Source organism: Gekko japonicus, unplaced genomic scaffold (assembly GCF_001447785.1).
Source record: "Gekko japonicus isolate JY-2015 unplaced genomic scaffold, Gekko_japonicus_V1.1 scaffold919, whole genome shotgun sequence".
Lineage (NCBI taxonomy): Eukaryota > Metazoa > Chordata > Lepidosauria > Squamata > Gekkonidae > Gekko > Gekko japonicus.
Genome location: NW_015162505.1, coordinates 21,248 through 36,821, shown reverse-complemented (window position 1 = coordinate 36,821; position 15,574 = coordinate 21,248). Strand labels below are relative to the sequence as shown.

The window sequence follows — 15,574 nt, the reverse complement described above, 5'->3', positions numbered from 1 at the left end:
GGAGACCCTGGGGTTATATCTCCAGTCTGCCATGAAAGTTTGCTGGGTGACTGTGAGCTGGTCACACATGTGCAGTCTAGCCTAACTTACAGGGTTGTTGTGAGGATAAAATGGAGGAGAGGAGAATGATGTAAGGTTGCTCTTGGTCCCCAATGGGGGGAAAAGACAGCTTATAAATGAAGTAAATAAAGTATAAGGAGCAAATCAGCTAAGAGCAATTCATTTACTGTCCAGAATGCAAGGACCCTATCCTTTACTCAAGTAATCAGGCTGTTTGAAACCTGAGATGTAGAATGTCTGCACCACAGTTAATAACCCACTCTGTAGTCAGATTCTTATACCAGTTTTAAGGACTGGGTTTGTAGATAGGGTTGCCAGGTCTCAAATGGCAACCAGTGGGGGGTGGGGGGTCTTACCAGGGTGGGAGACCTAGGCCACTAATGTGGCTATGTTACTTCCAGCATGCACCAGAACTGATGTCACCAGGATGTTGCTGGCATGATGACATCACTTCCTGTGTGCACCAGACGTAACATCGCCCAGGGCCTTCCTCTTTCTACTAGTAAGTCCCCCCCGCTGGCCAGCTGATTAGGAGCAGGGGCCAGGGCCTGGCAGTGGGGGACTCCTGCCTCCACTGGGGAGGTCCGGCAACCCTATTTGTAGATGTAATCCCTTTTACAGTGTCTACATTTTTTATGTTCTATAAGGAACCCTATAGCACATTAAGCACTGTGCATAAAATACTTTGGAGCTACCGTTTTTTGTTTTTTAAGTGCAAATAACCTGTGGGTTCTCCCTCTTTGAAGGTGTTCACCTCTATTACGTTGGAGGAGAGGTATATGCCGAGTGTGTAAGTGACAGCAGCATTTTTGTGCAGAGCCGCAACTGTAACTACCAGCATGGCTTCCACCCAGCTACTGTCTGCAAGATTCCCAGTGGCTGCAGCCTGAAGATTTTCAACAACCAGCTCTTTGCCCAGTTACTCGCCCAGTCAGTTAATCATGGCTTTGAGGTGGTGTATGAGCTAACCAAGATGTGTACCATCCGGATGAGCTTTGTTAAAGTAAGGATTTATTTTCTCACAATATGAAACTGCACTACCAAATGGCAACATTAATCTATTTTATTGTAAACATAATTTGTTACTTGCAGACAGTTCTTTTAAAAGTTCTGTCGTTAATAGGTACAAACGAGCAGCTGAATATAAGAAATGAACCAACAGGTTGAAAACTGTAAATCATCTCAAAGCAAGAAGCTTGATATCTCTCCATAATTAAACATCAGCTGTTTCAAACTAAATGTTTGTTAATAATAATAAAACAAATAGACATTAAAAATAAAAAAATCATGGTGAGACTGTGATCTGCAAATTGCGTTTCTCATTTTGGGGTGATTTACAATCGGCAACCAGTTGGCTACGTGCTTACATTCAACTGTTTATAATCCGTTTAGGTACTAGCTCAACAGTTCGTTTTGTTTTGGGTTTGTTGAGGGCAATTTTCCCCTTTTCTTGTGCGCTTTAATAGATATGAAGCAGGCATTTCTGTTGGGTGTCTGAGATGCTGAATGCTGTTGATTTCGTAGCTTTTTCCATGTATGATGCAAATAAGAATACGATCAAAACAATCATGAGATTAATGGTATTCTTGGTCTCCATTTTGGAGCGGTGGGGAAGGTAGGGAGTTTGTTCTGGCAGTTGCTAGGAGGCAAGGCGGAAGAAATGGCTTCAGTTCCCTTGGGGAAAAGCTGCTGGCTCTGCACAATAGTTCAACATAGTGAGAGGCAACATTGGTCAAAGAGACACAAGAAATCTTGCCAGACATCCAGTGTATCACTGACACAATCATCCACAGAGGGAAGCAGGGTTTATTCTAAGTCTTTTTCCCTATTGCAGAAGAAACCAGTGCTAGTGCAAAATCTGCAATCCCGTGGGCACTTCCTAAATTTGTTCTAACTTAAAAAAGACAGTGATGGGAAAGAGGGAAGGGGGAATTAGAATTATTAGAGAAATTAAGAGAAAGAGACTGACAGGAAGGAGGAGAGGACGTGAAAATAAGAGGACAAACTGAGAGAATATCTTTATTACTTAAACGATTGTTGAGGACAGAGACTCCCTGTAAAACTGAGAAAAATGTGCTGCTCTGATTATTATTGTGATTTTTACATGGTGTACTAGGGACAGAAAGTTCTAAAGCTATCACAAAATAAAGAGTCCTCACAAAATGGCAGCTCAGTGTTGTCCTTATTTATGTCCCCACATGAGCCCTGTAGAGCTCTAAGGCACACCAATCAAAATCTTTTGGTGGTCCCCCGGCCCCAGGGATGTCCAACTTGCCTGGCCCCTGCCTGGTGGAATGAGCCCCTGAGTGAGATCAGGGCCCTGCGGGATTTATTACAATTCTGCACGGCCTGCAAGATGGAGCTCTTCCACTGGGCTTTTGGTTGAGGCAGTGGGCATCCCCCCTCCTTGGGTCGGCCCCCACTTATAGCCTGGGCTGGCCCCTCACTTATAGCTTGGGTCAGCCCCTATTTACAGCTGGGTCAGCCCCCATTTACAGCCTGGGTTGGAGACCCTAAATTTAACAGATCTCTGGGGAATTATTCCCAGTATTGCTGGCTGTTATTAAAGTAGTATGTTTTATATGTTTTAATGCGGTTTTAATTGTATTGAATTTTATATTGTTTTACTGTATTTATATTGTTGGAACTCACCTTGAGCCCGTCAAGGGGAGGGCGGGATATAAATCCAAATAAACATAAACATTTACTTTATCTGCTGTAAGGTCTTGGAAGGAACAGGTTTAAGTGGACCTATCAATAGTTTAAACAGAGGCTGGAAAACCGTCTATTGGGGATATTGTAGTTGTGGAGTGCCTGCACTGGCAATGGGTAACTTGCACTGGATGATCTTGGAGAGTCCCTTTTTACTGTTATGATTCTCTAGGTGCAATGGGGATAGCAGATCTGCCCTTAAAACAAAAATATCTAATTTTTATCTTACATGATAAAACACTTGGAAATAAATCTTACAAAACTGGTGGAGAGCCTTTTAGAAATCAGGTACTGATTTCTGTCTGAGGCAATTGAGTTAGAAGGCTGGGAATTCAGGCAATTAATCTTGACTCTTATTGACAATGCTGAAAATGCACAAACATTTTTACCTCTCTATCACTCACTGTCCACTGTGTCTCCAGTATTCTTTTTGGCCACATTCAGTCTGCTGGGCATGGCGGGGCTGAGGCCTAATCTCAGTCTCTCTGAGATGCTGAACCCCAGTCATGTGATATGAGAGTTCTGAGAGAGGTAGAACAAAATGGATGCTGACAAACAAGAACAACAGTGCTGCAAAGGAGCCTGGGAACTGTAGCATGACACAGTAGAGCTCTGTGGCCTACACTGTTGTCCCTGCTGTTGTGCTTGAGAGAAGTAAAGTAAGAGTTGGAGGCAGAGTACTACACAGCTGGAGATCTAGTAGCCCTGTTCTGCATTGAGCTGTTTGCTGAGAGAGACTTGAACATACTGGGCCACCCAGACAACAATCTGTTCAAGGGCTGAGAAGGAAGAAATCCGTGAAGGGCTGCTAAGAAGAACTGTAGGTGCTGGAGACAGTAGTTGAATACTGCTAGAATGAAGGGCAGTCTTCATCAAACAACTTTGCCTTTGGAAAGAGCCTCCCTCTGACTAGGGCACATATAAGGTTTGTGTGTGTCCGTAAGGATACAATTTGACAGAAGGGACGAGAAAACACAGTCGTTCTGTTTTCTTTTAACCCACTTGCTCAGTCAGTCGAATCCCTTGTATAGCCTTCCTACCTTCCTACCAGAATGAAAACAACATTGATCTAAGACTGCTAGTGCAAGACTGAAGTGTCTTTCATTTCTCTGAAGTGCTGGTTTGTACCATCCAAGAATGCATTGCCACCTGCACCACCTTTGCTAGCTCACACATCTCATGCACCCCTTGCTGGCACTTCATTTACAACTGCACTCTTATCTGCACCTGCTGATGAATCTCTAGTGTTTGCTGATGCAAATACACTTACTGCTACACACATGCCCTTCATCTGCCAATGAACAGGAAGAAACTGGGGACACTCACACTGTTGTTGGAGATGCTGAAAGCAATATGTCCAAGTCAACGACGTCTGGAGTATCAGGTCAGACGGATGTTATGACTACGTCTGGAGGTGGAGTATCAGGTCAGACGGATGTTATGAAACCAGCTTCCAAATTAGGCAACACCTTTGAACATTTTCATCAAAATGGCCAACACTATATTCAATGTAGAACATGTTTCAAGTTTCCTGACACAATAAAATTATTTTCAAAAATTACTCAGGTCCCCCACATTGCAAAAGAATGTGGCACTATTTACAGGACTGAGACAATTTAAAAACAGTTGCAATAATCCTATCACATTGAAAGCATTAAAGCCCTCCGTCGCTCAACCTTGACACCTGTTGAGAAATCACATATTTATATCACATCTATGAAAAAAGCAACATGCAAGGCCAATGAAAAACTGGCAGACAAAGTTGGTGGCCACCTCTTACGCATTTATGGAAGTGCAAAGAAACTGACTCTGAGTGCATGCTCATTTCCTACAAGAGTAGTTGTGAGTAGGCTAACCTCTTTTTTTCCTGTAATACTGCAGAAGTGGCACACAAGACTGAGATGGACTTTCAGTACATGACTCCAAATGCCCACAAGGAATTTCTGCAGTGCACTGTAGAAAGTGACAATCAAGACATTGACTAGAGAGACACTGGCACTGTCCCTGAGGTGTGATGGCACTGTGGACCAAACCAGAATCAGCAACATTTTTGTCATGGTGAAAGTTATTACAAGGTTTGGTAATGAAAAGCAGAATTTTCTTGGTGCCAATGGACTCAGTAGCCATGGTGCAAGAGAAGTGCTGGATACAGTTGAGAATGCCTGCAGCAACACAGTTGAATCCAAATAAGTAGACAGATCTTCCTGCACATATCCTCCTTGGTCACAGATGGAGTATCTGTCAACACAGGTGATAAGGCAGGTTTTCGGGCTCTCTTCAAATCCAAAACAAGGGGTAATGATCAATAAACTTCTGTCCATCTTCTGAAGGTTTGGAGTCCACTGGTCAAATCATGCATGGACATCTGTACATAATTCAGTCTGTGAATATGCTGTGTATGAACATTTTCTAAGACTTGCTGTAAGTTCTAGGATTTTGTTGGTTTATACCAGAATGTGGTTCCTGTCTTTGAGAAAGTGTTAGTGAAACGTGGTCTTGTTTAGCTAGCTCGCCTGTTCAGCGGAACCGTGGCCAGAACTGCGGCAGCTGGAGACTACAGTTGAGACAGCGTTCAGTTAGGAGAATTCATCAACTCCTGTGGATTCAGTGCATACGGGATCTCTGGCCCAGTGGAAATCATTGGATAATTCCTTTTTTGGAGCATCTTTGTGCCTGATAGAACTTTGAGTTTATTGTATTTCCCTTGTTTGTATGTAAGGACTGGATATAATTGAATTGTTACATCATTGACTTGTTATTGTATTATAGAGAATTTATAAAATCTGCAAATAATACAAAACATCAATTTATATCGTTTTCCAGTTTTATTGCATGTATTACATTGATGAATTGATCCAGTTATACATGGTTATTGTTTCTTTGTGTATTCCAGATCTGACCTAGGGGTCTGTGAGGCCTTTCATTAGTAAGGTCATAGTCCTCCAGGCTTGCCAGTTTCCCACTGCCAGTGGGGGATCCCCAGCTCACATTTCTCTCCGCTGCTCCTACAACCAGTGGGAGAAAAACAATGTTAAAAAGTCCCATTAGGTGATGGTGTGATGTCACTTCTGGGAAAAAACCCAGAAGTGATGTTGGTGTACTGTAGGAATCAATGGAAACTTCCCCCACTGGGGGGGGGGGATCCCTCGCCCCGGGTCTTGTTTCCTATCACTGCTTGGAGCAGCAGGAGGGGAAAAAATACATCCTAAGATGGCTGTCAGGCCAATGCCTTGATGTCACTTCTGGGGAAAACCTGTCTCACCTTTCTAGGAACTGCCAGATTCCAGCAGTTCCTAGAAAGCCATGATGGCACTTTTGTGTTTTCCCCAGAAGTGACATTACACTGTCACCTGCCTCACTGTACTTCTGCTGGTTTCCTGCCACTAGCCTGTTGGTTGCCAAACAGGGCCAATATGCCAAGACTTTTGTATTGTTTGGCCATACTCTCGCCATCCTGTAGGCCCAATGTGTGAACAGAACTCATTTTTCATTATATCATGTTCCTTTGGGACTCATTTGAAAATGTGAATAAAGGATTTCCATCTGCCATCCTAGACAACTGCACTGTAAAGAGCTCCAAGGACACAAATTGCTGTCTTAAAAAGACACACTAAGCACTCCAGTACAATGTGGCTTATACAGAACAAATACTAACAAAAATGAACCTGCAACTGTTTTCAGACCACCACCAGAGGGGGATGGAGAATCACTTAATGAGACAAGAACTTCACAACAGATCTGATGCTGGTGCAGCTATCATTTCATGTCAGAAACATCAGAAGTGCAATATATAAACTTCTAAAGCTGTTTTGCATTTTCAGAACAGATCCAGCAATAACAGTTCCCATGCTTGAAGGGGATTTCTCTGTATAAATTGGTGTGCTTGTGAGCAAAACGTTGTGCAATAAACAGAATTATTGGATGACAGTGGGTTGGAACCAAAATACTGCAAGGAGAGTAAAGCTCATGGAACAAGATTTTCCAGCCTCCTTGCTCCTGCTTCAGCCAAATGAGCTACTTGAAATTCTGCTCAAGGTCAGGGAACTCTCACAGATAATCACTGGGGTGAAGTGGGGGCCCGTAGTTGAAAGGAACCCCCCTCCCCCAATGGAAGTACTGTTCCATTAATGCAGTTGCACTTACCCGGGAGAAAGAGCACCTTCACACTCAACTCTGTATCCCGAGGTGGCTTGGTCACATGGTTGATCTTGCTTGCCCCTTGCCCTTCAATAGTCAGTGTGTCAGAAGAGCTCAGTATTGCTGGAATTTGCTCTTGGTCCATACAAAGTCTGTCAGAATGGCAGAAGAGCTTTACTGCTACTTTAAGGTGAATCCATAAAACTTTCCTGCAAAATCAGGACAACTTATGCAAATAATCTTGGGGCAAGTTCACCAATCAAACTCTATTGAAAAAGTTTCTTTTTGCATTAACTACTGAAAGTGCATTTCAACAGAAGCCATGAACATGGTCAGCTGCAAGTCACTGAAGAGCTGTTTAAGTGATGTGCAAGCATGTGTGTATATTGGCACTCAGGCAGTTCTGAAAATTCTTCACAGCCCTGATCACTATTGTGCCCTACCTAGATAACTATGTATGTAAGATAAAAGTCCGCATGGTCAAAGCAATGGTATTCCCAGTAGTCATGTATGGCTGTGAGAGTTGGACTATAAGGAAGGCCGAGCGCCGAAGAATAGATTCTTTTGAACTCTGGTGCTGGAGAAGACTCTTGAGGGTCCCTTGGACTGCAAGAAGATCAAATCAGTCAATCCTAAAAGAAATCAACCCTGACTGTTCCCTGGAAGGCCAGATAATGAAACTGAAGCTCAAATACTTTGGCCACCAAATGAGAAGGGAGCACTCACTGGAGAAGACCCTGATGCTGGGAAAGATTGAAGGTCAAAGAAGACGGGGACGGCAAAGGATGAGATGGTTAGACAGTGTCATCGATGCAACGAACATGAAATTGAGCAAACGTCAGAGGACGGCGGGAGACAGGAAGGCCTGGCGTGATCTGGTCCATGGGGTCGCGAAGAGTCGGACTCGACTGTGCGACTGAACAACAACAAAATTAAGTTCTCTCAAATATAGAGACGGTGCTTGTGGATCTTGATGGTTGTTTCCTTATTGCAGATAGTTTCAAAAGGTAGCCATGCTGGTCTGCAGGAGAACAACAAGATTCAAGTCTAGTAGCACCTTAGAGGCCAACAAGATTTTGGGGGTGTAACCTTCTTATTGCAGGTTCACCTCCAGTCAACTTCCTGGTATGAACAAATATGATTTGAAGTGAGTAATTTGATACTTTGCTCTGGCTAAGACATAAATAGGGTTACCAGACCCCCCCTCCTCCTGGTGGAGGCAGGGGTCCATCGCCACCAGATCAGCTGGTCAGTGAATGAAATTACCAGGAGAAAGGGAAAGGCCCAGGTCATATTGCCAGCATCACACAGGAAGTGATCTCATCACTCCAGCAACATCTGGGTGAAGCTCTGGTATTTGAACAAAAATTCTATGGTAGAAGCCATCTTTACCATAGAGTTTTTATGCAAATACTAGAGTGTCACAGCGCAATGATCACCCGCAACATGGCCTGGGCCTTCCTCTTTCTCCTGTTAAGTCCCCCACCCCTGCTGGTTGTGGCGACCCTAGCTGTAAATGACTGTTTTTTCTTTTCCAGTGTGGCTTGAGTTTTTGCACTGAAAGTAGCAGAACTAGACCTTCCTTGATGAATTAAAGGACAATATAGCAATGACCTTTTCTATCATTTCTTTGTAGGGCTGGGGAGCAGAATACCATCGGCAGGATGTTACAAGTACTCCGTGCTGGATTGAGATCCACCTCCATGGACCGTTGCAATGGCTAGATAAAGTGCTGACGCAAATGGGTTCTCCGCACAACCCAATCTCCTCTGTTTCCTAAGAATCATCTCTGTAGCCTATCCATGGGATGAATGCTATTACAGGCAGTTGCCTGTAGAATTCTCCCATTGCAGCAACCCTGAATTTCTGTATGTAGCTGTAAATATATGAATGTGTATATACATTGTCTATTATTGGAAGGGTGGTGGTGTTGAATGTTTTATGGTCCATTTTGTGATTATTAATATGATGTCAGTCTGATCCATTGTATTGCTGTTTGTTGGGGGAAGTTACAGATATCTGGGGTCAAATGGCATGTTTTTGGTTTGAATAAGGCCAGTGTTTATGTATATTGCTTTAAAAAAAATCAAAACTGCACCAACAGAAGCAAAGCTCTATAATTTACATAAATTTTGCACGTCCAGTGAAGTGGCATGGAAAATCATAAGAACTGTCATGCTAAATCCAGACCAGGTTTCCTCTAGTTGACATTCTGTTTCCAACCCTTGCCAATTAGATGCTTGTGAAAGTCCACATGCCTCTGGCCACATCTTTTTTTGTCATTCATACCTGGTAATCAAGGCATGGTGCCGCCAGTCGTACAGGGTCCACTTAACTATGTTGTCGAAGGCTTTCACGGCCAGAGTTCATTATTTGTTACAGATTTTCTGGGCTGTATGGCCGTGGTCTTGGCATTGTAGGACCTGACATTTCGCCAGCAGCTGTGACTGGCATCCTCAGAGGTATAACTTCTCTGTGTCAAGGTGAGAAGAAAAAAACCCTAGATAATGACTCAAATAATGGGGAACTCCTACAAGATAATGACTCAGCCCTACACCACCTTCCTGAGTAGATATAAATTACCTGCCTGCCATTTTTCTTCTCACCTTGACACAGAGAGTCATAGGCTGGAAAATGCGGGGGAGAAGTGTGGCTGTTTGCCCCGGGGCAAACTAACACGCAACTGCAAGATGAGAAGTCTGGTTGAGGTCCCGTCAAGGTCCCGTGGCCAGTGGGGAGGTGCCGATCAGACCACAGGCAAAGAAGTGGGGCGGCGCGGCAAACGGTGTTGTTGTTGTTTACTTTTATAAACTGAAGTGTGTGCATGCTCCGTTGGTTGCTTGTGCGCATCCGTGGAGCCTTGGGGGGAAAAATGACCTGTTTGCGAGGGGACATGGGTGAGCGCCGGATGCCACTGGAAACGCGATCAGACGCCTGCCCTTGCCCCGCGGTTTCCGGAAACTAGTACCTCCGAGGTACTAGTTTTTTGCCGCGCATCTTCGGAGGGAAGCCTCAGTTGAGCCACGGGAGCTCTACACTTCCCAGATGTGGCGGTGAGATCGCGCCTGGAAAATCCGCCTATCTTCCGTCTCTCTAGCGTGGCTACTGTTCCGTGTGGCTGCAGCCATAGAGAGGCAAAGCTGTGCCCAGCAGTGAAAGCCTTGATCACTGATTCATACACTTGTGCAAGATTTCACAAGGTGTTAGCCACATCATTTCAAATCCGAGTTTGCAATATTTAAGTGCTTAAAAATGAAATCTGAGGTTGGAGATACGCCCTGTATTAAACACATGGCTGCCATTTTCATTGGCACCCACCCATACACCTCTCTTATATCACTTAACATAACCTGAAAGTTCAGGGCATTGGCTCCTCCCTGAGATCCTACCTATCCTACTCTTTTAATGTCTAGGACAAATCTGTCCATTTCCTGATGTCAGGGCATTGTATTTTTCCCCACCAGTGCCATCCACTGGGGTAGGGGTAAATACACAGTCACTGTTGAAAAAGACAACTGCATGTTTAATTCTTCTCTTGATAACATCAGAATTACCCACATCCTGATGTCAAAGCAGAGTACATTTCCCTACTTCTCCCCACGGTGTTTAATGGTGGAGGGAGTGAAATTGGCCAGGATGCACCATCCTGTGATATCAGGAGATGGTTAATTTACACCAGGTGGTATGAATATGCAGCTGCTGTTTCTGGCTGCAGCTGAGTATTTATTTATTGTCGTGTTCCATCCTGAGGTTCTTTGGGTGGTGAGTTTTGCACACAGTGTCTGATTTGGCACTGTGTGACTATGGAACACGCACCCCCTTGGATTAGGTTTAATGAGCTAAAGTGCTTAGATCTACACAAAACTACTGTTTCGTATAAATGTACTTTTTGCTGATGAACTGGATGATTGATAAGCATTCTGGATTAGGAAATTGGCTTGTTGCCATTTAGAGCGGTTCTTACTTACCCTTGTCTAGAATTCATATACTTGATAGATACGCTGAGCTTCAGTTTCTAGCTTGCTGATGACTCGAGGTACCATTTTGTACAAAGATGTACACTCGTAGAAACCACTTTCTTTCCCAGTTCTGTAAGGGTTAGGAGCCTCCTGCTTGCATAACACAACTGCCCAAGGTCACTTTCACAGTTGCAGCGAGGGAAAAGGAAGAGGCAGATCATTTGATGGCTCCTTATCCCACGGTCATTTTGTAGGAGACTTTAATTGGAAAGTAAGAGGCTTGGTTGGGAGCTTTTCATGCAGGGGGAAGTCAGATGGCTTTGCTGCCACAGTGCTGGACACTGCATTTGCCTCTACAGTTAAAAGTTACTCTTTAATATTAGGCTGCTGGTGGAGCATGTTAGTAGCCCATTCATAGTGTGTTAGAGAGAGGTTTGTTTTAGTTTAGGGGTCACCAACTGGCTGTTCTTGTGCCAAATCCAGCCCTCTGAAGGATGCTTCTTCTGCCTCTAGGCTGTCAGTGATGGTGGGAACAGCCAAAGATATGTGTGGGAAGTAGTGCCAGTGGCAACGGAACTTGATGGCAGTCCCCTTTAGGGAGTGAGGATTGATGTGCTAGACCATCATTTGTTACTTAAATTGGTCATACAGGAAACAATTGCTGATCTCTTCTTCCTGCAAAGCATTTTCAAGCTATGTTGTTGTTCAGTCGCACAATTTCTGTCTTAGTTGCCAAACCTTAGTGCCTGCTGTAGCCTCCAAGTCTTGACAGGAAGGACCTCTAGCAAAGCATTTAGGCCAATGCCCTTCCTTAATCTGAACCTGCACTTTGGTACTCTGAGCCTCCAGTTCTCTTACACTGAAAGTAACGATGGTTTAATTTCAAGAAATATTTCCAGTGTATTTTTTTAAATGCTACATATTAGTAAGAACCAAAAATAGATCTAATTAATAATTAGCTAACTTCAATATTAAAAATTAAAGAAATTTTCACTATTTCAGTACATCAAATTTTACTAAGTAGAGCAGATTTTTTTTGTTTTTTCTTTCTGTTTTTTAACTAGAAATGTCTTTACTTACTTGTGCAGATGCCAAGGGTTCAAAATGCTCTAGCATTTTGGTCAAAACTCAATGGTTACTATAGAGTTTTGGCCAAAATGCTAGTGTGTGGCCGCGTGATGTGCCCAGCGTGATGATGTCACTTCTGCATGACGTCATCATGCCAGTGACGTTGACATGGGAGGGGGTTGTTTGGTGGTGGGGCTTCTCCACTGGCCCCCTGGCCAGTGGCAGATTGAAGCCCCCGAAATTGGGGGAAACCCCTCCCCGACCGGGGGTCTGGCAACCCTACCCCAAGATTATGGACCAGATTTACCACCTCATTTACATTGCATGTCTAGGTAGGACAAGTTATGCCTAGAAACAGTTCTGGGAGGGAGCAGGGCGGTATTTAGAGAACCCATGTGTTCCCTGGGATATATGTGGGTTTCCCCAGGAGGCCCAATAGTGCCCCCTCCCCAGACTATTTTGGGCTGGGAAAGTGGTGCAGGGGGGCAAGGCTGGAGCTTCTTCTCCATGTGGGGCATGGTTCTGATCCTCACATGCAGGAATTGAGGAGAACTTGCAATGCATATTGTCTGTGTTAACATTTGACATAGTGTGGGGATCCCAGATCTACTCTGTATTCGCCATAATGTGTGAAGGCCATCAAAGTCTCAGGGGGTATTTTGCTTTAAAACAAGATGTGGCGGAAAAGCCCCACTGATCTGCAAGTATTGTTTCGTCTTGGCCTCTGAGTGGCCATCCAAGTCTCTACCTGGCATGTGCCACCAACCTGGCCTTCATAGGAATTACCCATTGAGAGGCTTCCCTTCCTTGCATAGGTATTCTAAGACCTTGCCTTGTGCCTGCATTTCCCACTACCCTGCATCTGGTTACTGCAGGGACAGCTTACTGCACTTGTGCACCCCTGGGGGAATTAGCTTCTTGCCAATTGACTCCCTCTCTGAGTGCTCATTTTGAAATGGCTTATTTGAACAATGGAGGTCTAGGTGGTACAAAAAACAGCCATCAGCATTAAATTTTATACAATATTTATTAAAAAGAAAATGTCCACACATATACTCTCAGCATAGCAACAGACTGAGGAAGGGATCCAAGAGAAAAGTATACATATGCAGTTCCTCTGTCCCTCCCCCTAGCTGATTTTATTCTAAGGTAGGCTTCTTAACTTTGAAGTTACAGTGTAGAGCTTCCTATTACCTTGGTAGTAGAAAAGAGCAAGAGTCCAGTAGTTATCTCAAGAAGTGATCAGTGACTCATGAAAGCTCATACCCTGCCACAAATTTTGTTAGTCTTTAAGGTGCTTTTGGACTCTTGCTCTTTTCTACTGCTACAGACTAACATGGCTACCCATCTTGATTGATTACCTTGGTATCTGTGTTCAGGCCTGCAGCTCATTGCATGGCAATGACCACCTTCAGCAAAAACTCAGGTGAAAGAGTTCCTTCCTCCTAGATGGAATCAGCCCAAAAGATCCTCTTCCATCTGTGCCAAGGGGTTTATTATCTCTGTTTGCCCACCTCTTCTGTGGGTCAAAGAAGCCTTTCCTGAAGTCTCCAGGAAGACACATTTCTAGCATTTTAAACCTCCAAACTCTTTCTTCTCTGCTAAGTGAAACAAGGTTTGAGTCCAGTGGCACCTTTAAGATCAACAAAGTTTTATTCAAGGAAGAAGAAGAGAAGAAGAGATTGGATTTATACCCCGCTCTTCACTACCCAAAGGTGTCTCAGAGTAGTTTACAAACTCCTTTCCATTCCCCTCCCCACAACAGACACCCTGTGAGGTAGGTGGGGCTGAGAGAGCTCTGACAGAAACTGCTCTTTTTCAAGAACAGCTCTTATTAGAACTATGGCTTGCCCAAGGTCATCCAGCCAGGTGCAAGTGGAGGAGTGGGGAATCAAACCCGGTTCTCCCAGATTAGAGTCCGTGCACTTAACCACTACACCAAACTGGCTCTCAAGGTATAAGCTTTCATGTGCAAGCACACTTCTTCCAGTACAGTGAAACAGAAGGCTAGTTAGAATCAAGATGCATAAGTAACTGAGCCTGCCTCGGCAGGAAGGACAGGGTATAAATTGAATTAAATAAATTTATAGCTGAGATTGGATTAAGGCAGTTGGTAAGAATGGTGAATGGCCATAAATTAGCATACATATAGAAGAGTTAACAAACAGATGTGAGAACGAAGTTTTGAGTCCAGTGGCACCTTCAGGGTCAACAAAGTTCAATTCCAGGTATAAGCAATAACAGAAATTTAGCATATGTAGATGCACAACCCTTCAGATACATTGAAACAGTTTTCCTCAAGTATTACATATAGGTAGGGGGGATTAGTTGCTAGGGAGAGCAAATTAGAGTCAAGATAGGTAAGTAACTGAGCAAGAAATACAGCTAAGATTGGAATAACGCATTTGGTAAGACATCTAAAGAGCAGCAAATTGGCATACAGATGATAATAAAGGAATGAACAACAGATGTTAAGTGTCATTGTTGTTCAGCTGGGGCTGTGACTTGACCATCTCGTTGTCTCTGGCCAGGGAGTAATTAGCATTTCCAAAGTCTGGCGGGGTTAGGCTTGATTCTCTCCCCCCACCCTCCCCACTAAGAGAGAGAAAATGCTTATTAAAACGCAAGGTGAAAGTTTTGTCCAAACCTCCAAAGTAAAACACATTACTTCACACAGGAGATCACTTTATAGATTATTAAAGAGGTGGTTCTTTTGCTCTAATTTTTCTCATAAAACACTATATAAGTTATCCATTTCATGGTCTTAATTAGTAAAACAAATGTTTTCTGAAATCCTGGCATACCTACTGTGTTAAGAAGAGCAAGAGTCAAACAAGCTCTTTTCACACCCTTAAGATGTGTAATATGTGATAATCATGAGAAACTTGCCTCTGAAACTTTAGGAATCTGCTGACAACAGTTCAAAGCACATTCAGGTTTTCCATGGCCATTGTCCTTATTGGGGAGTTTACTAGCATTCAATCTGTGTCATTAAAAAAAGAATCACACATCATAGTGTTCAAGTCTGCTATTTTCCTATGAAGAAATCTGCCTGTAAAATGGATGCCTACAGGTAGAGGGTACATTATTCACAAACTAGCATTTTAGTGATGTTATTGAATCTTACCAGTGGCTGCAAGGGATCCGTATTCCCAGTCTTTTTGTCCATTATTTATTTTGATGCAGTAAACTAGTTTTGCTGGAAAAAATTAAATCATTATTCATGAATTATCCAGTAAGAGTATATTAATTATATCACAACGAACTGTCAGACATTACAAAAGGAATTTGTTATCTAGATCCCATTCTTGTGGAGCATAGGTCTATTAACAGGCCAAAGAGAAATAGAGGATTTTTAAAACTGCTGTTTTTCTTGGGGTATTGGTAGGACTTTTGAGGCAAGGAAAGAACTTAGCCCTGGAACGTATAAATTAGCAGTAGGTGTCATATCTGGGCACCTTTTTGTTCCCCTTTTGGTAACTACAATTAACTACACACATCTGGCATTACAATAAATGGATTTAGAGGCCAAAAGATGCAAGCTCCCTGTAAGCACTGCTTAATTTAGAAATAAAGTATGAGTGATGTTAGCCTTCCAAGAACTCTGCAACCTAATAAATAGTATTGTCAGTGATGAC

General features: G+C 43.4%; 1 protein-coding gene across 2 annotated transcripts in view; it reads left to right on the top strand.

Moving 5' to 3' along the window:
• SMAD9 (SMAD family member 9) overlaps nucleotides 1-8,729 on the top strand; it is a 47,793-nt gene extending 39,064 nt beyond the window's left edge. For both annotated transcript variants that reach the window (XM_015406126.1, XM_015406125.1), the window contains exons 6-7: nucleotides 807-1,063; nucleotides 8,546-8,729. In XM_015406126.1, coding sequence (XP_015261612.1) covers nucleotides 807-1,063; nucleotides 8,546-8,689 — 401 coding nt within the window. In that variant the 3' untranslated portion in view covers nucleotides 8,690-8,729. The remainder of the gene's footprint in view (nucleotides 1-806; nucleotides 1,064-8,545) is intronic.
• The last annotated feature ends 6,845 nt before the right edge of the window (nucleotides 8,730-15,574 follow it).